The following is an 18,241-nucleotide window of genomic DNA, read 5'->3' as shown; positions in this document are numbered from 1 at the left end:
GGAGGGGAGGCAGGGCCCAGGGTGACCATGTGCCCCGGGGCTCTCAGATGGAGGGGGGACCGGGGGGACTATGCGCCCCAGGGCTCTCAGAGGGAGGGGAGAGGGGGGACCATGTGCCCCAGGGCTTTCAGCGGTAGGGGAGGAGGGACCCGGGTGACCATGTGCCCCGGGGCTCTCAGTAAGAGGGGAGGAGGGCCCAGGGTGACCATGTACCCCAGGGCTCTCAGCTGGAAGGGCAGCAGGAGGGACTGGGGTGACCACAGAGGCCATGCTTCACAGAGCAGGGCTCCTGTTTGCTGCCAAGCCCGGGCACTGTCCTTCGTGGCTCACACCAGGCTCCAAAGACGACAGTGACCAGTAAGCCGTGCCTTGCTAGGCCTCAGTAATCACGCTGAGCCCTCCCGTGCTGGCCGAGGGGACGGCGATGCAGCAGCCACTTCCAGGAGCCCAGTGGGGGTTGGGCTTCGGCTAACGTCAGGAACGTTGCGAGTTTCAGCAGAGAGAACGACAGGGCGGTTTGTGCTTTAGTGTGGCCGTCCTGGAGGACGGTGGCACAGGCTCAGAGGAGGGAGGAGGTGAGAACGGACGGGTGCTGGCTCCGCCCCACGGGGTGAGGGCTTCGGGGCTCCTCAGGAGGCTCTGTGATGGGGTGGCCCCTAAGCCAGGGGAGTGGCTGTGACCCCCTCCTGGGGCGTCCAGTCAGCAGAGACGGGGTGGGAAGGTGCCACCGATGAAAAAGTCCGGTGGGCTTTCCTGGGCACAAGAAACAGAGTCTGCGGCAGCGGGTTCCTAAGTTGCTGTGTGGGCTCAGCGGTAGCGTGAGGGTTCGTGAGCTCCGGGCAGAACATGGTGGCCAGGAGGGAGTGGAGCTTGGGGGACAGAACGGGACTGTGGGGTCCCTGTGGACCCTTCGGTGCCAAGTCCCATCTACACAGCACACCCACTTCTCCTGGGCGGACGGCCCTCGGTGAGCCTCCTCCCCCCTCTCCCATTCTTCTCCCTCAGGCTCCCCATCCCCTTCCTGGCTGCGTCCCTGCACGGCTTTTGCCTCTGAGAGGTGCTCCGTTAGTACGTGGAGGGTGCGAGTGGTGCCGTGGGGGAGGTGGCGCTCTCGGGTGGGTGGGAACCGGCCGGATGCTGCAGAGGCCGCACGAGTGCGGCCCGAGGATGAGCAGCAGCTTTTAGATTTAGTGGCGTGGAGGCCGGCGACCTGCGCGCAGACAGGGGCCGTGTTTGGGTAACTGGACAGAGATGAAGAATTTACGAAGTAATCTCAAGTTAGGGTTTTGGAGGCCTCGGGAGGATCCTGGTGAGACAGAAGCATGTCCGACACCCTGGAGAAGGAGGCCAAGTGAGGCCAGCTCTTGAGAAGCCTGGGGCGGCAGGGGACGTGGGTCCTGGCCTTGGCCTTGCCTGGGAGAGGAGGGAGGAGCAGCTTGGAAACACTGCAGAGAACTCAAAGCAGGGTGCTCAGACCCATGGCCCCAGGGTGGGGCCCAGCAGCCTCCACGTCTCCTGGGGACTTGTGGGAGATGCAGGCTCTTGTGGCCCAGAGACCCCGTCTGGACCTCCGGACCCAGGCAATTCTGATACGGCTCAGGTGTGAGAACCAGCGGGCAGAGGCCTAAGCTGAGCGCAGAGACCTTGAGTGAAAGGCAGGCCAGCTGAGCCTGCGAGCAAGTGCAGCGGATGCCTGGGCCCCAGACGGCCGGGACCTCGACGGGAGGCTGCTGGGCGCGCTGTTGGCTGCTTGGATGGGGACGCTGGATAAGCCACGTGCGAGGGGACGGAGAGGGAGGGTCCCACAGAACGGGAAAGGTGGGCAGGGGCTGTGGGGGCACAGGAAGACGCAGGGTCACTGAGCAAGCAGAGCAGACCAGGTTGTGCTGACAGCAGGGGACGGGGCTCCCTAATTCGCAGAAAGTTCGGCCCGGTGGGCCCTGGGGGCGGTCGGGGAGGAGGTCACCAGAGTGAGGCCTGAGGTGGGCCTGAGGGCGTGTCTCCCCCCGGGGCCCCTGCGGGTCAGCAGCCCGCGCTGGGGCCTGCAGAGCCCCGAGGTTGGCATTCCGATTCCGCAGAGGGCTTTTGGACTGTGAGCGTGGTTAATTGCAGAGACTCTCCGGCTCAGGATCAGGACAGGCCGGTGCATCCCCCTCGGGCGGGCCTTTGAAACGTGGTTGGTGTCACCGGCCATCCAGCGGCTCCCTCCAGCGGCGCGAGCACTTCGTAGGCTGGTGGGAGACCCGCTACCTTCACACATCTCTGCCTCCTGTCACCGCACGAGGGGGTGGCCTGTCTGTGTCACCTACGGGCAGTGAAACCAGGAGCAGAGAATGGTTGTGCCCCTGAGGGCCTGCCCGACCGGGGGCTTTTAAAAGTGGCCTTCTGCCAAGTGATTTGGGGACGCTGCACTTTGCCATTGTAGAAGTGTGGTCTCTGAGCCCGTTGGTGTCCCCTAAGCTTGAGGGCATTCTCCTGCCTTCCGTTCGGGGGCACTCGTCCCAGAACCATTGTTCACGGGCTGAGTTGGGCTCCTGTGGTGGCCCTTTCTGTCCCAGGCTCCAGAAGGGAACGTCAGCTCCACGGCTTCTGCGAGGCCCGCCCAGGAGGAGCAGTCCACGACCCCGCCAGGGAAGGTGGTGACTGTCAGCTCCCGGAGCCCGCGCTGCCCGCGTAGCCAGTCCGCCCTGCGCAACAGCAAGGCCTTCTCTCCGAGCTCCGCGTCCTGCTCCTCAGGTGAGACCCATCCGTCCCGGTGACTTCCTGGCCGCATGGGCCGTGTCAGCTGAGGGCACGGGGATGCCTGACGCCCGGCCCCGCTGGCCCGGATGTTAGAGCAGAAATCCCCACCCCTCACGGGGAGGTGAGCACGCGCCTGACACATAAGGCTTTGAGGTCCTGGGGCGCTCCCGGTGGGAAACAAGGGGTGGCCCGTGACAGTTGGGTCTCTTCGGGGGATCCTTGTGAGGTCAGCGGAAGCCTCTCTAACATGCTGAATCGGCGGCTGCGAGTCGGAGAAGGGAGTGTTTCCCTTCACGTTACAAGTCAGCCCTTGGGTTAAGGGATTCCCGAGCAGTTAACTCTGGCCTGCCCGTCTGCGCTGTCCCTCTGTCCCAGCTGTAACTGGGGAACAGCTTAAGTTCGGGGTCATGACTTGGGTTACCTGGTACACGGGGCAACAGGCGTTGAGGACGGGCACATGCTGTGCGTCCTCGCCAGGTGTGAAGGGTTTCATAACGGTCCCTGTGGGTGGGTGCTCTCGCTGCAGGACCTCGGCCGTCCTGGACGTCTTGAACATCCCTCACCAGCCGGGGTCTCTGCGTGATGACCATCAGCCCCACGCCTTGTTCTTAATCTGACCGAACAGACTTAGCGTCCTGTGTGTTAGTGGTTCTCCGGGGTTGTTTTCTGAGACGTTCTGAACACGTCACTAGCTTCCTGTTTTCTGTGTGTTGGGAATAGCCTGCCTGTTGAACGAGAGCACCGTGTGGTGCCCTCTGGGGTGACCGAGACTGGGTCTGGTGTCCTTGCAAATGGAGGCTCAAGTGTCGATGGTGGGGCTGGCTGGTGGATGGTGTGGTCTTTTCCTGCCTTCCGTTCTGTTTTTGAAATTACATAATTCTGTGCGTTCTTGGACACCCATCTCTTTCTTTCTTTTTTTTTTTAATGTTTATTTTTGAGACAGAGAGAGAGCATGAAGTGGGGGGAGGGGGGTGGGTGGTTAGAGAGAGGGAGACAGACTCCGAAGCAGGCCCCAGGCTCCAAGCTGCCAGCACAGAGCACGACGTGGGGCTCGAACCCAGGAACCCTGAGATCATGACCTGAGCTGAAGTTGAATGCCCAACTGACTGAGCCACCCAGGCACCCTGACACCCATCTCTTTCTGAATTGGGGATCCTTCTAGACCGATACATTTGTGGTGCCAGAGTCCAACTGGTGCCTAGAGGGTCTGTCTCTGGACTGCACGAGCAGGAGCTGAATTTCACAGATTTGTAAATGAGCTAAGGAGAGGGGACCCGTGTCCACCACGAAGTGAGGGTGCATGCAGGGAACAGCAGAGTCCCAAAGTCGTGGTTCCTAAGTAAATATTTTCTGTCCTTTTATATCCGGGCTGTTTCTGGTATAACAGAGATTGAGAGCCGGGACCGGTAGACCGTGGCGCGTGGCCTCGCGCAGGCGCACAGGCTGCTGGGGGCCGGCCGCCTGCGCCACAGCTGCAGAACTGTATGGCCCAGCAAGCTAGCAGTTACTCTCTGAGTCTTTATAGAGAAAGCTTGCCGACCTCTGGTCTACGCAAGATGATCTGGAAGGTTCTTCCAGCTCTTAAATGTCTTTGAAGGCCTATCTGCACTTCCTGCTGTCGATGAAAGCGGCAGAGTGCCTTTATCGGCGAGGGCCAAGGTTTTACTCACAGTGGGAGCTAGAGTTCCAGGGAGAAGATAGGAAGCAGGTTTGGGGACTGAAATCGGAATAGTTGTCCCGAATTCCTTCCCAGTTCTCTTCCTGAGACCGCTCTGTTTGCGCTGGGGGTGCTGCTGGGTGAGTGGTTGTTTTGGCTCTCCTTTGGTCTCTAGGTCTGAGAAACCCGCCGAGACCCCTGTTGGTGGCTGGCCCCTCCAGCACAGGCACCAGTGACTCAGACGGTGGCCTTTTCGCTGTCCCCACTACTTTGCCGCCCAACAGCCGACACGGGAAGCTCTACTCTCCCAGTAAGGAGACAGAACTGACTTTCCGTCAGCACCTGAACTCCATCAGCGTAAGTGGGGGCGGCGCCCTGCCGGCGGGGGGGGGGCCCCGCGTCCCGGGGGCTCTGGGGGCTCGCTCTCAGGCCCGCGCTGTCTCCTCGCAGATGCAGTCGGATTTCTTCCTGCCGAAGCCCAGGAAGTTGCGGAACCGGCACCTGCGGAAGCCATTGGTGGTCCAGGTGAGGGTGCCCTTGGGAATCTGGGTGCTCCCACCCCTCGGCCTTCCTGCGGCTCCTCCTGTGAGACCGAGGCCTCCGCCCCTCCTTCCTTCCTTATGCCTGGGACGGAGTAGTAACGGGGGCTCTGACTGTGCCCCGAAGTAATGATAATCTTTGCATAGCTTGGAAAGCCCTTGCAGAACAACCAGGAAGTTGTGGGGATTTGAGTCCCAAGAGTGTCCCGGGTGGGGATACATTCGAGGACTGTCGGAGCCTCTGTTTAATGTGTACGTAGTCAGCGGAAGCAGTTGGCAAGGTGGGCGGAATGGCTCTCCTGAGCTCCTAACAGTGAGTGCCAGAGACCCCATAGGAGCCACATGCGGCCCCGAGGGCACAGCCCGGGAGTGACAGGCCTGCGACTGCAGGGGCATTTGTACTTACAGGTAAAAAGATAAAAGGGGTGACGCTCGGATTCTGAAAGGACCGTAAGCTTAGACGTTGACCAACGTGTTACTTGAGAATAAACGCGTAGGTCTCTGTTAGTGCTGTCGTCTTCCTGTCTTGAGATGAACTTCCTTAGAAATGAGCTGACACGACAGGGCTGACCCAGAATGGTGTAGAGCGGCCCCCCCTTAGCCACGGATGGTACCCGAGGTCAGCGGGGAGCAGACGTTGTCCTGACAGCTCGTCACAAGGGCAGCAGTAGGCTCGCTGCATCATGTGCCTGTGCCGCTCACGTGGGCGACAAGCTGAGGGACAGGAGTCCGTGCGGCGCCGAGATCCTTCGAGACCATGCTCACACGTTCCCGTTCCAGTATATCATCATGGTGTTACCGCGTCGTGACTCGGCGTTGTTGATTTGTTACCGTGCCTAACTTAGAAACTTGATCGCAGGTGTGTCCACACAGAAAAAGCCCACGCGGGGTTTGATGCCACGTGCACTTGGAGGCCTCTGGGGGGGGTCTTGGAACACGTCCCCCGTGGATGTGGGAGACGGTTGTATTCCAGGTCCCGTGTGCGCTGCGCGTGGAAGCTGCATGTCGGGTGAAGTTTGCGAGTCCTGCCCGGGGAAGCGGGAGGATGCTGGCTGGCTCGTGGGAGTCCATCCAGGACTACAGACTTGCGTGGCCTTCCATGGCGGCCTTTAGTTTTGTGACTATCGGTTCACGATTCACGCGGCGTAAAGGTCTGACGTGTATTGTTCAGTGGCGTTAGTACGTTCCCAGGGCTGTGCGCCAGCCACCGCCGTCTGATCCCGGAACATCTTCACGTTACGTGAATTGCCCCTCCCCACCAGACGTTGGCAGCCACGACCACCACCAGCCCACTTTCTGTCTCTGTGGATTTGCCTCCTCTGAGCGTTTCACGTAAACGGAACCGCGTGTAGTATGTGCTCTTTTGCCTTTACGGTTTTATAGAAAGTGTCATTGGCACACGGCCCTGGTCTTTCGTTCCCCTGCCATCCAGGCTGCTGTCACACGCCTAGGGCAGGGCGGCGGGGCTGCTGCAGCCCCGGCATTTCCTGTCCCCCCTCTCCGACGGCGCGCGTCTGAAGCGAGGCCAACACACAACCTGCACGGCTCCTTGCCGTGGAAGCGGGCTGCCCGGCTGCCTCCTGGTAGCTGAGCAGACCTGTCGGCCCTCTGTGTCGTTAGTGGCCCTGGTAGCAGCCACCTTCTCTCTGTGATAACGCCTCAGGGAGCCTCTGCGGGATAGGGAGACCACACCTGTGCACCCAGAGCCGGCAGCGTCTCGTGACGCTTTGTGGTGTCAGATAGACCGCGTTCACGTTTTACTTCAGTGACTAACGGTTTCGGCAATTCCCGTAATTCCCTACTAGGCGGTGGTCCGGTTGGCACTTAATTATTCACACCCAGGAGACCTAGGCCAGGAGCAGGGACGGGTGGGCAGAGTGGCGAAGGCCCTTTGCCCGTCTGTGTCGCAAGGAGCCACTTTATTTTCTTCACCGCAAACGTGAGGAGTCCCACATCTAGGGTGTGTCTCGTAACCGTCCCTGTCCAGCGCTCGTGAGTTGTGCAGGACTGGGGGGGCGTTCTGGGTTAGCCTGGCATCGCTCCCCAGGGCTCTCCCCGGAGAGGCTCCAGTATTCAGGGACTTGGGGTCCATGGACACAGCTGTCCTCGGGGTGCCCTGGGGGCCCTCGTATCATCAGCTCTAGTGCCGGAGCCCCCCTCGGGCCCCTCTTACCTGGAATGTCCCCTCCAGCCCGTCACTCATCCCCTGAGTGATTCTTGGTGCCAGGGCCTCTCCATCACCTGATGACAGGGTCCTCTTCCTCCACAGAGAACACTGCTTCCTCGGCCATCTGAAAACCAGTCCCACAACGTCTGTTCCTTTTCCATCCTGTCCAATTCTTCCATAACTGGTAAGTGCCCGGCTTCACTCCTCCGCTACACCCGGCCTCGTCTTTGGGCACGCTAGACGTTTGTGCCGTTGGCTCTCGGCATGACCTCCCCAGCATTCCTCTGTGCGTCCCGTCCACAAACACTGGGTGTGCCCCCGCGTGGGCCGGGGCCGTGGAGCGGCGGGCCTGGACCCCTGGCAGGTGGGGTGCGGGCAGCTTCCTTCACAGGTGGGCTCGGGGGCCCTGGCTTGGAGGCTCTGCTCGCTAGTGTCCGGGGAGCACCTGTCGTCCGCCCCCGGCAGGCGTGACCTCGGCGTGTGCATGGCACGCTGCCGAGGGTCTGGAGGCGCAGCAGGAGCCCTGGCTCTTTGAGGGACACTTTGTTCCACAGTAGGGATGGCGAGCGGAGCTTGCACTCTGCGACGCACCCTCCAAGCCAGCCTCGATCCGCACCTGTCGGGCGCACGAGCCGGAGCGTCGATGGCTCCTCGTGCCCACTCTCGGCTGCCCCGTCCAGCGGGGGCGCCCACCTGCCGAGGCAGAGCCAGGCTGTGCAGGCGCACGTCCCCCTTTGGGCCCGCGCCGGAGGCAGTACGACTGCACCTTTCCAGCGGCCTGGGGAGCGTGGTGGCGCTGAGTCCCGGGAGCCGGGGCTTTCTCCCCGTCTGACCCCGTCTGACCCCTGTCAGACGTCAGCCAGGGTTTGGGAGGCTCAGTGCTTCCCGAAATGGTTCAGCTTCTGTCTGCGCCTTCAAAGGAAACCGTGTGCGGCCCCCTTTGTGCGGTCAGAGGGTGCAGGCCGACGCGTCTGTCTCTGTTCTTGTCTCACAGGCAGAGGCTCGTTCCGGCCCATCCAGTCCTCCCTGACCAAAGCGGCCCTGTCTCGGCCGATTGTGCCCAAGGCCCTTCCACCCCAGGCCCCGGGCCATCTGGCCAGTAAGTTTCTGTCGTCAGCACAACAGCCTCCAAGTGAGGTTTCTGTTCTCTTCTCCTGCAGTCCTTGTGTGTGGTTACCCTTCGGGGCCTTTGGCCTTCTTGGAAATGAGGTGGGAGGGAGCCCCCTGGGGCACGTGTCAGGGTGTCCCTGGAGCCGAGGTTCGAAATGTCCTTTCTGCTGCTAGGTGCTATCGACTTGGCAGCTAAAAGTGCCGGCATCATCCCCGGGAGCCCCCTGCCTGTCTTGGACACTGAGGGCTTGTCTGGCATCTCCCCGCTCTCTTCAGACGAGGTGACCGCTACCGTCCCGGGTCAGGACTCCACCAGCACCCACCAGAACGGAGACCCCATCCCTGCCGTGGGGGTGAGTGTGTTTAGAAAGGCTTCTTCGCATCCCCACCAGCTTCTGGGATAGGTCGGTCACTTTCCAAATATGTGGGCACCGAGGCCACGGGGCTGAGGTCACGCTGGGCTCCCAGTTCTGCCTGAGGAGTGGACGGGCCCCGGTAGGCCGGAGGAGAGTGCCTGAACCAGGGAGGCCATGGCGTGGGTGAGCATCTTGTGGTCCCGAGGGGAGAGCCACCAAGAAAGGCAGTGGGGACAGGCTTGCTGTGATGCGGCAGGATCCAGAGCTAAGACAGGCGTGGAGCTCTTGTCTGCAGAAGTCGCTCGCCCTGTCTCCCCCGCCTGGCCTCCGACTCCCCCCACCGCCCGTGCCCTCGGGCTTTGCTGGGACTTGGCTTGCCTTCTGAACTGGCAGACCACCCCAGGTGTGGGCGGAGGGTCACGGGCTGTCCTGGTGGTGTTGTAGGGCGCCAGCGGCCCGTTCGTCAGCGTTCCCTCGAGGCCTGAGCAGGAGCCAGTGACGGACAGTTTCCAGGTAGGATGTGCTGTCAGTTGCTGAGCACAGTGCCTGCCCCGGGACCCCTAGGCCAGGCCCCCACCCTCGGGGTCTTCCTGTGACCCTCGCCTTGCTTCTCCGGAGGTTGTGGCAAGGGCACACAGACAGCCGTTGCCGCCCGGTGGCTTTGTCCGTCCACCTGCCTCGCCCAGACAGGTGAATGTGTGTCCTCTGCCTCAGGTCCTTCCTCCTTCCCCTCCGCAAGGCGGCCTGTTTCAGATGCACCCCTGGAAGGACTAAGTGTCCTGGGCCAAGGTGGAGGAGGGTGGCAGCGGGTAGCGCCCCCCCCCCCCCCCGGCACTACCCCTCTGCCCGGTTTACCAGCTGTCCTGCCAGCCGCCTCCACCAGGCCCTCCCGAGCTGCCCGCCCTGGAGTGGTTTCAGGAGAAGTGAATCCCCTGTGTGTGTTCCTCGCTGGGGAGGAAGAAGCGACCGCTCGGGTCCTCGTTTGCGGCAGTCCGCCTGTCACGCAGTCACTGCTCATGAAGCTGAGGCTGATTTTGCATTCCGTGCTCCTGACTGACCCGCTGTGTCTCCGCCCAGGGCTCACCTGTTCTCTCCTTATCTGAGCTGGCCAAGGCTCCCCTCCACAATGGGCTCCCCACACCCGTGCCCGCTCCGGAGGGCTCCAGCAGCCGCCTATCCCCGCCCAACGTCTCCGCACTGCTGGACATCTCCCTGCCCGGCCCGCCTGAGGACGTGCTCTCGCAGGGCGAGCCCGCCACGCACATCAGCGACTCCATCATCGAGATCGCCATCAGCTCCGGCCAGTATGGTGAGGGTCGGGGCGCCCGTGTGCCCTCCTCTCCAGGTCCCCCTGGGGCCTGACCTCCTGCCAGGTGTCTGCACACTTGCTGGGCACGCTCCCGTCCTGAGTCCCCTCTGGGGTGTGGAGGGTCTGCTGCCTGTGGGGGCGGCCCCAGTGGAGGGCTTGCAAGGCCTCTGCAGCCCAAGGCTCAGAGAGGGCTTCTTTCTGGCTAGCTGTGAATCCTGGTTGTGCGGGCCCTTGGAGGGTGTTGGCCTGGGGCCTTTGGGGCCCTGGCCTCCCTGGCTCCCCGGACAGCTGGTCTGCTTCCGGCTGTGGATTCACACACAACTCAACTCGCACCGTCATGCGTTTTCCTGGTGAAGTTGGGAAGCGTGTGCCTCAGAGGGCTGGTGTCGGCACCAGTGACGGGTTGGGGTGGCCCTCAACATGGGGTCTGGCCCTGTCAGTCATAACCACAGCTACTGGGGTTGCTACCACGGGTCTCCCCTGCAGGCCAATATTGTACATCCTCCACGGGGCCCTGCGTGGCCCCGGGTCTAGGTGCTCAGTGGTGCCCGACTGTGCCGTGCTGCTGTTTGTTGATGGCAGGTTGGGGAGGTGGGGTGCTCTCTCACCCCCCCCCGCCATCTCTGATCCGGGGTGTCTGTTGACAGGTGAGGGAGTCCCTCTTTCTCCAGCGAAGCTGAATGGCAGTGACAGTTCCAAGAGCCTTCCGTCCCCATCCAGCAGCCCCCAGCCGGACTGGATCGCCTCCCCTACCCACGACCCCCAGTGGTGTCCCAGCGACCCCACAGACTCGTCGCTCAGCAGCTTGTTTGGTGAGTGTAGGCGCCTGGGTCGTCGTTGCAGGCCAGCAGGGCGCCACCGGGCTCCCCGTGGCACGTCAGGCGGGGACTGGAGTCTAACGTCTCCGCACTGCGGCAGAAGTCCTAGAACTCCTATCCTGTTTCGGGGTGCATCCCGCGGCACTTATGCAGGGGAAATGCACATCACCGTGCTCTGGCGAACGTGGACACGTGTGACCTTCAGCCCAGCTGAGATGGGTGCCTTGCCCCTCAGTCTCCTGTGCCTTTCTCCGGGCCGCCCCTTATCTTGGCTCCTGCCTGCGCGGGCCTTCTGCCCTTGTCGTCGGCAGGGCAGGATGTGGCTCGGGGGGTTTTCAGTTTCCTCCCCCATCCTCAGCGTGTTCTGAAGATCAGAGCATCGTGGGATGGGTCCCCTCCCCAGGAGCTAGGTGTTCGTATGGTGGGAGGAGCTGCTAAGGACAGCCACACCAGCCTCTGTGGCCTACACAGGAGGAGCTCCTGTGGCACGTTGGGGTCAGCACACCTGGTATTGAGGGCAGCCGGGCATGCGCGTCGTCAGGGGACTGGTGGCCCCTGAAAGGGGCTGTGGTACACACGATGAGCCGGGTCGGCGCACGTGTGGGCACCAGGCCTGGTGGCCCCGAACGGTGGGGGCTCCATCGATGGGGGTACGGGTAGGCAGCGTCGATGATGAAATCGCTTAGGACAGTGTGGGTGTTTGCAAGGTCAAATATAACTTACGAAGAGTTGGAGACAACCTTACATGGAGGAGAGGGTGATGACCAGACGCTGCACGGAGAGCTCTGCCAGCCTCCCCGTGTGAGAAGGGCCACGCACCACGCAACGGCCGCACCCACATGAGCACGGGGCTGATGCCGGCCCCATGCGGCCTGCGGGATCCTCCCCTTGGACGGGTCCGGGCTGGCCAGCCTCAGCATGCGTTCTCCTTCTCTCGGCAGCGAGTTTCATCTCCCCGGAGAAGAGCCGGAAGATGCTGCCGACCCCCACGGGGCCCCCCAGCGGCACCTCTCTGTTGGGCCCCAGCTTGCTGGATGGCAACTCGAGAGACTCCTTCGTGTCCAGGTCCCTGGCTGACGTCGCTGAGGTGAGTGCGCAGCCTTCGCCCAACTTCCACCACCAGCCCGCCTCCCGGCGCTGGCCTTCCCCTCCAGCCGGCCCGTGTGGTGCCCGAGAGCTGCGAGTTCTCCCGATTAGGGAGGCAGCGTCCGTTCCCGCGCGGCGGCACGTGACATACCCTAAGTGACAGCTCGGCCCTGGAGGCTGGGAGCCCGGGACGCCCTGGCGTCGGGCCAACCGCTGGGCCTCTGGGGGCAGCCCGGCCAGGGTTTGGATCTCGTTCTGTCCTCAGCAGCTGCGTGACCCGAGGCGGGAGTGCCGCCCCTCGCCGCCTTGCTTCTGGTTCTAGCCGAGTGGGCGGCAGCGGTAGGGAGCCTGTCATCGACGCTGCCCCTCCCGGATAGACAGGGACAGTGCAGGCAGCGGTAGAGGCCCGTCATCGACGCTGCCCCCGAGAGGCAGAGACAGCACGGGCAGCATTCCCCTGCGTCGTGGCAGGAGGCTGCTGGCCAGCGAAGCTGCAGAGTGGGCTCTGCTCCCCCGGGCTCCTGCCCGCGTCAGTTGATGGCAGACCCTCGACGTGGAGCTGAGACTCGGTCCGAGAGGCCCGTCTCATTGTCTGCTCGCGAGGCTCCCCGGGTACCCGCCCCACAAGGAGCGAATGGTGTCAGCAAGCGGGTGAGGCCGGCGAGGACAGGTGCCCGTCGACGGAGTGGACACAGGTGCACTGAGCTAGTGTGGGGCATGCAGCTCTGGTGCTCAGACTGAGGCAGAGGATGTGCCTAAGAGGGAGAGAACGCCACATCTAGGTCCCCCCACCCCAAAGGGTCGAGTCAGTCGTTATGTTCTCAAGCAACACTCCTTACATACTTTTCCTGTGGGACGTCCAGGCGTCAGCGGTATCTCCTGGGGATTTTATAGTCAGGTTCTGGAGGGAAGGGCGCTCACGGCTGTCTCCCAGGGATCCTCAGCTTCTGTGAGTCCTCACCTGTGCCTGGAGATGTGGGGGCCTTGCAGGGAGGCTTTGCAGAGTTTCGAGCCGACCCGGGATGTGAACAGATCTTCTGCCCAGACAGAGACACAGACAGAAGAACGCCGTACCCACCCTCCCCGCACGTTTCTTAAACCCCATGGCTCTGCGGTCACGTGTGCAGACCGTCTGTCCCCTTCCCGTGTGTGCGCGGACGCTTAAGAGCGCTCAGCGTCCGTGCAGACAAGTGCAGCACACGTACCCGTAGACGGCACGCCAGGACCTCGCGGTTCATAGGTGGTCCCCAGAGCAGCTCGGCAGTGTCTGGGGCTGTTAGAAGTATAGACTCTTGGGCCCACCCCAGGCCCACCCCAGACCCACCCCAGGTTCATCCCAGGCACGTGCTAGACTGACCCCCGGTTCTTCCCAGGATCAGCCCGGGTTCATCCTAGGCCGTCTCCAGGCCCTTCTGATAAGATGTGAACAGAGGTGATGGGTGTGAGTTGTAGGTGGGAAATGTGGAGCCAGGCTGGCCCAGATTGACAATGATGAAGCTGATGGGGGATGTATATGGAGAAGAGAGACACTATTTGCTTTACTTTTTGAAAACGAAGTTTAGTTTCTATGATATTTCTCATAAGAAGTTTAAAGTTTACTTATTTAAGTAATGTCTTCATCGCATTGTGGGGCTTAAACTCATGACCCCAAGATCAGGAGTCACATAGTCTTCCAACTGAGTTGGCCGGGCGCCTCTCATAAAAAAATTTAAAATTCGGGTTCCTACCATAGCTGTACTCAGAATTTTCCAAAGCCTTCTCATTCGTTCACTGTGTCATGCAATTCATTGACAAATACTTACCCGGGGCCTACTCCGTGCCAGGCACTGCTCTGGGCCCTGAGTGCACAAAAGCAACGCCCCTTGCAAAGGAGGCAGACGGCACACACTGACGACCGAGTCTCCTGTGTTTGTGCCCGGGGCTCTGCTCCGCACACGCTGGTCTTTGTCCCTGTTTTCCTTCCTTTGCCCTGTCCGCCAGCTTGCTCGTGTCTTCAGGAGCCAAAGCCTGTCTTCCCTCACGGTCTCTGCACTTCTTATTTCTTTCCTGGCCATGTGCTCCCCACCCCCGTGGCCACCCTCTATCTCTGCTTCCGTCTCGTTTGCCTCGTTGCTTATTGATCGTCTCCTGTTAAGTGGTGTGTGCTGGGAACTACCACTCTGATCCCGGCCGCCGGATAGCCTGGTTAGCTGTTGTGCACACCTGTCAAGAGAGGCAGTGCTCAAAGTGACAGAATAGCCGTTGTGACATGGCTAGTTGCTGGGGGATTCTAATCTTCACTATACACACGCCAGGTTCATTGACCATCCACCGAAGTCCCCGTCATGGTGGCCATTCGCTTCCAGTCCAGCAGCCAGCCAGTCACCGGCTGACATGGTCTTCTCTTGTGTCCTCTGCCCCACAGGTTGTGGATTCCCAGCTGGTGTGCATGATGAATGAAAACAGCATCGATTACATATCTCGATTCAATGATTTGGCCCAAGAGCTAGCCATCGCCGACCCCAGCCGCCGAGAGGTCCTGTTTGATGGCAGTGGAGGTGGGCCCCCCGTCGGTGACCTGTCCCAGTGACCACACCTCGTCACTGGCAGGGCATCCTGGAGGCTGCAGAGGAGGGCTCACGTGGCTGGTGGTCCTCAACCGTGGTAGGTGTAGCCCTCTTCAGGCTAGAGAAAACACAAATCAAGCCCAGGCCCTCCAGAGGACGGTCCGAACAGAGGAACTTCTGCACCCCAGAACGCACAACACGCAGCAAGGCGTGTCCCAACGGGCAGAGGCCAGTGGTGGCACGGGACACGAGGACGAATTCTCTGGAAGGGCCTATGTCAGCCATGGCCATGGGGCTGGAGCAATTCCCTGCCAGCCATGGGGTCTCCTGTTAGGGTCAGCATAGCGACCACATTTCTGCCCACGCTTCTGCCTCAGTTGTTGTGTTCGATGTTCCAATGGGCTTTCTTTCTGAGAGAAAGGAATGGGTGTGCCTTGGCGTAGTCGCTGGTCCCAGGGAGTTGCGGCCTCCCCATTCTCTGCAGGGATGCTTCCAGCCACCGCTGCTTTCTTTCTGCCAAACCTATGCACTCTTGGGTTGCTTTCTCTGCAGAGTGATGACGGGGACAGCAGGGCATGGCCTAAGCTCTGCCTCGTGGGGTCTCTACCCTTAGCAGACCCCTCAGAGGACCCTCGGATCACAGGGCGGCCTAACGGGTGCCATCACCGCAGAAACCTAGGGGTTTGTTCTGACTCAATGAGAAGGAGGAAAGAATCCTGTTTTACACAGGTTGTGTGGACTTTTAGGGGAAAAGTTCTGCTAAACTGGTTGGAAAAAAGTTTTCCTCGTGTTTTGAGAATTAGGAGATGTCAGAGAAGAGCAGAGTTTAATGGTTTCCTTCCTGTGTTCAAGTTCTTCCTGGCGATCTGAGTCTCTTCTTGGTCAACTAAGATGTTCTCTCTCTGTTGGGACCACACTTGAGCCTTTGCCAAGGAGCTCCTGATCTGCCGGCGTGCTGCTGTCCGGCACCTGACGGCACGGGCCTTGTGGGGAGGGGTTTCTCTGCCTCAGCATCTCCTGTCCCTTCCGTGGGCTTTCGCGCAGAGCCTCCCGGGCACACGGATTTCATCCTTCACGTTATTTCCACCCCGTGGCCTTCTGTCTCTCCTCTTCCCGCGCGGGGAACGCAAGCAGAGGTCAGAACGCCTGGGTGTAGTCGGAGCACACAAAACCACATCCTTCTGGTGTGCTCCCCGGCCCCGGTGACCTTTTGGCATCGCTGCGGATGGTTCCGTGCCCGGTCTTCCTGCAGAGCGGAGCCAACAAGGCTCCTTTGCTTCTCGGCCTTGGGAGGCTCCACAGACAAAGCACCATGCGGCCGCATCTGTGGCGGCCGGGAGCCAGTGCTGTGGTGTTGCTCAGGTGAAACCTGCGTCCCGCCGTCCCACCTGCTGCTTCACCCTCCGCCCCGCAGCCAGGCTCTTTGGCTTCTGAAACCCGCCAGAACTGACCACCGTTTTCTCTTTCCTCTTCCCGACTGGCAGCAGAATGGAGCGGCAGCCTCCCGGGCCAGCCCCGGCCCTCTACACGGGCTTCTCTCCCTGTCCGCTGTGAAGAGTTGAGGCAGCATGAAAAGAGAGAAAAGGTCTTATGCGAGCAGAGGGGATGCTCCTGATCTCACCATCTCAGCAGACGGATGTGGCCGCTACAGGCTGCGGGCAGGGTCGTTCCCCCCGAGCAGTGGAGGAGAGCAGGCAGTTGGGCTTCCGGGCAGTAGCCTCCTTCCCTCGTCTTAAGTGTCTCTCAGAGCTCTTGCCTATAAGGAGGTTTCCCTCTTTCGGGTCTGGGTCTGGGTCCAAATAGCACCAATAAAGCCACTCTTCTGGACTCCTACAGAAAGTCCTAAAGCTCTAGAGATGTGTCAGAGAGGGACATGGCGCCCCTTTAATAAAAGATACAGATGGCATCACTTGAACCACAGCATCTTTAAACTAGCTTATGTGGTTTTGTGATATCCATCCATCCGTTTCCTGGAATTAGCGCCCTGTTGAGGTGATAAGATCAGCAGATCTGTCCCTGGGCATCTGGCTTTGTTAGGTCTTTAGTAGGTTAGGACACCAGACCAAGTTCAGGCCACTCATAACTTGCTGCTTCTCCCACTGTCTGGGACCAGAGACGCCAAGTAACGTTATAGCACCGGTGCTGGGAGCAGTGCCTGGTGGCAGTGTGCACGTTGCCAGAGACGGTAGAAGGTCTTAAGCTGCTCTCCTTAGGGGACGCCCCAAGGCAGTCTGGTGGGTAGGGTGGCACAGGTTACTCAATGACACCTAAAAGGAGGAAAAGTAGGGATCTGGATCAGCTTTTGTAGGCCATTTAGTGTCTCCTCCCCTTGGGGGCTGGACCACAGACTCTCTAGAGTGTCATCCATCTGGGAGGTGGGTTAATGAGGACAGTGGGTGGATTTTTCTCACCTGTAATAAAGCTGACACAATTCCAGAGAATTCTGCACTTCTGCAGCAACCAGACAGGTATAAATAAGCATTTGCTCGCCATGCTAAGGGGAAGTGGCGTCGTTAGCATTAAAAGGATGAGTGTGTTTTCTCCCAGCCTAAATGCATGTGTATAAAAATAAGCAGCTAATGTTCAGGGCTGGAATTTTCAAAAGACCCAAGCAGAGAAACTTCCCTCTTCCTTTATCTTCCTCTGCCTTCCCAACGAAAGTTGTCATCTCCGTGTGAACCTCTGGCTTTCTTCGTGCATTCGAGGACATTGTAAGACCAGGGCTGTTCCTCAGAAAATCCCTCCCGAGTCAGTCTACTGCTGTCTGGGATCTTTTTGCTGATTCATCTTCTTTAAAGATTGAGACGGGAGATAGCTGGTCTCCAGGGAGTTGGTGTGTGTGGGCCTTGATTCCTATGGTGACTATCCAGTGATGAGCATTACACTCTAGAAAATAGAGACAGAAGTCGAAGCTGGAGGCCCCACATAGGGTTGTTGGTGACATTTTCCTCATCTTTCCGTATCTCCTAGGTGTAGAGTACTTGCTCAGGGAGTGGGGATATTTGAAAACACTTCATCCATTGATCTACTTGCTTTCTCACATTTCCAACTTAGCATCAGAATCCTAGAAAGGGTGTCCTTTTCAGTTTGATAGCATCTTTTAACTTGATCACAGCATGGGATCCAAACTTGTGCAAAGAAAAGTTATGGAATAAAAGATTTTGGAGACCAGTAGAGGAGGAAAGCAGCAGTTGTGGTTTTTTTTTTTTAAGACATTGAGATCTATCAAATGCATTTGTGAGAAAATAGGGCACCTTGTCTTATGAAAAAAAAGGAAGAAGCCCACCGCAAACCTTTCCTGTCAGACCTCTCTGGACCCCGCAGTAATTTGTAACTCACGTTAAGTCTTGGAAGCACTACAGCAACCTGGACCCTTTGTTTTGTAACAGGATAGCTGACGCTAGAGCTATGGTCTGGGCCGCAGAACTTACCGCCGTTTCTTTTGATAATCGTTAAGCCATATCATCTAAGGTTTCGGCTTGTTTGAGATGTGAATTTGTTTTATAGATTATAAATATACATATACAGTGTATGTATAAAGCAGAATGCCTGTCCTTCCTGATTATTTTTTGTACCATATTGTAAATTATATTATTTATTCTTTACCAATTTTGGGAATAAAAGGTGTTTTGGTTATTTAATATAATAAACAAAAGCTGTTAAACTTCTTATGTTTAAATTTCCAGTTCAACTTGTAAATCTGTTTTTATTATTGTGCATAAATACATACTAATACTTGATCTAATACTTCCCGAGTGAGCCTCTCCTTCGCGCGGTCTCCGAGTGACATCTTTGCAGCCCGGCTAGTGGGCGCTTGCCGCACGCCGCCGGGCAGTCCCGCGCGCCTCCAGGGCGGGCGGCGGTCCCCGGCCCTGAGGCGCTTCCGGGGGTGCGCGGCCCGCGCCTGCGCA

The 18,241-nt window shown here is 59.5% G+C and overlaps 1 protein-coding gene across 2 annotated transcripts in view; it reads left to right on the top strand.

Annotated features, from left to right (window-relative positions):
• Nucleotides 1–18,077, top strand: part of CRAMP1 (cramped chromatin regulator 1) — a 59,533-nt gene extending 41,456 nt beyond the window's left edge. For both annotated transcript variants that reach the window (XM_040459465.1, XM_040459466.1), the window contains 11 exons: nucleotides 2,559–2,736; nucleotides 4,575–4,756; nucleotides 4,850–4,924; nucleotides 7,208–7,289; nucleotides 8,100–8,204; nucleotides 8,390–8,568; nucleotides 9,016–9,084; nucleotides 9,649–9,880; nucleotides 10,528–10,692; nucleotides 11,640–11,785; nucleotides 14,189–18,077. In XM_040459465.1, the coding sequence (XP_040315399.1) occupies nucleotides 2,559–2,736; nucleotides 4,575–4,756; nucleotides 4,850–4,924; nucleotides 7,208–7,289; nucleotides 8,100–8,204; nucleotides 8,390–8,568; nucleotides 9,016–9,084; nucleotides 9,649–9,880; nucleotides 10,528–10,692; nucleotides 11,640–11,785; nucleotides 14,189–14,353 (1,578 nt within the window). In that variant the 3' untranslated portion in view covers nucleotides 14,354–18,077. The remainder of the gene's footprint in view (nucleotides 1–2,558; nucleotides 2,737–4,574; nucleotides 4,757–4,849; nucleotides 4,925–7,207; nucleotides 7,290–8,099; nucleotides 8,205–8,389; nucleotides 8,569–9,015; nucleotides 9,085–9,648; nucleotides 9,881–10,527; nucleotides 10,693–11,639; nucleotides 11,786–14,188) is intronic.
• The last annotated feature ends 164 nt before the right edge of the window (nucleotides 18,078–18,241 follow it).

The sequence above is a fragment of the Herpailurus yagouaroundi genome, unplaced genomic scaffold, assembly GCF_014898765.1.
Source record: "Herpailurus yagouaroundi ecotype Mexico unplaced genomic scaffold, PumYag 222, whole genome shotgun sequence".
Classification (NCBI taxonomy): Eukaryota; Metazoa; Chordata; class Mammalia; order Carnivora; family Felidae; genus Herpailurus; species Herpailurus yagouaroundi.
Note: the sequence above shows the minus strand (reverse complement) of the source record. Positions and strands in the feature narration are given on the sequence as shown.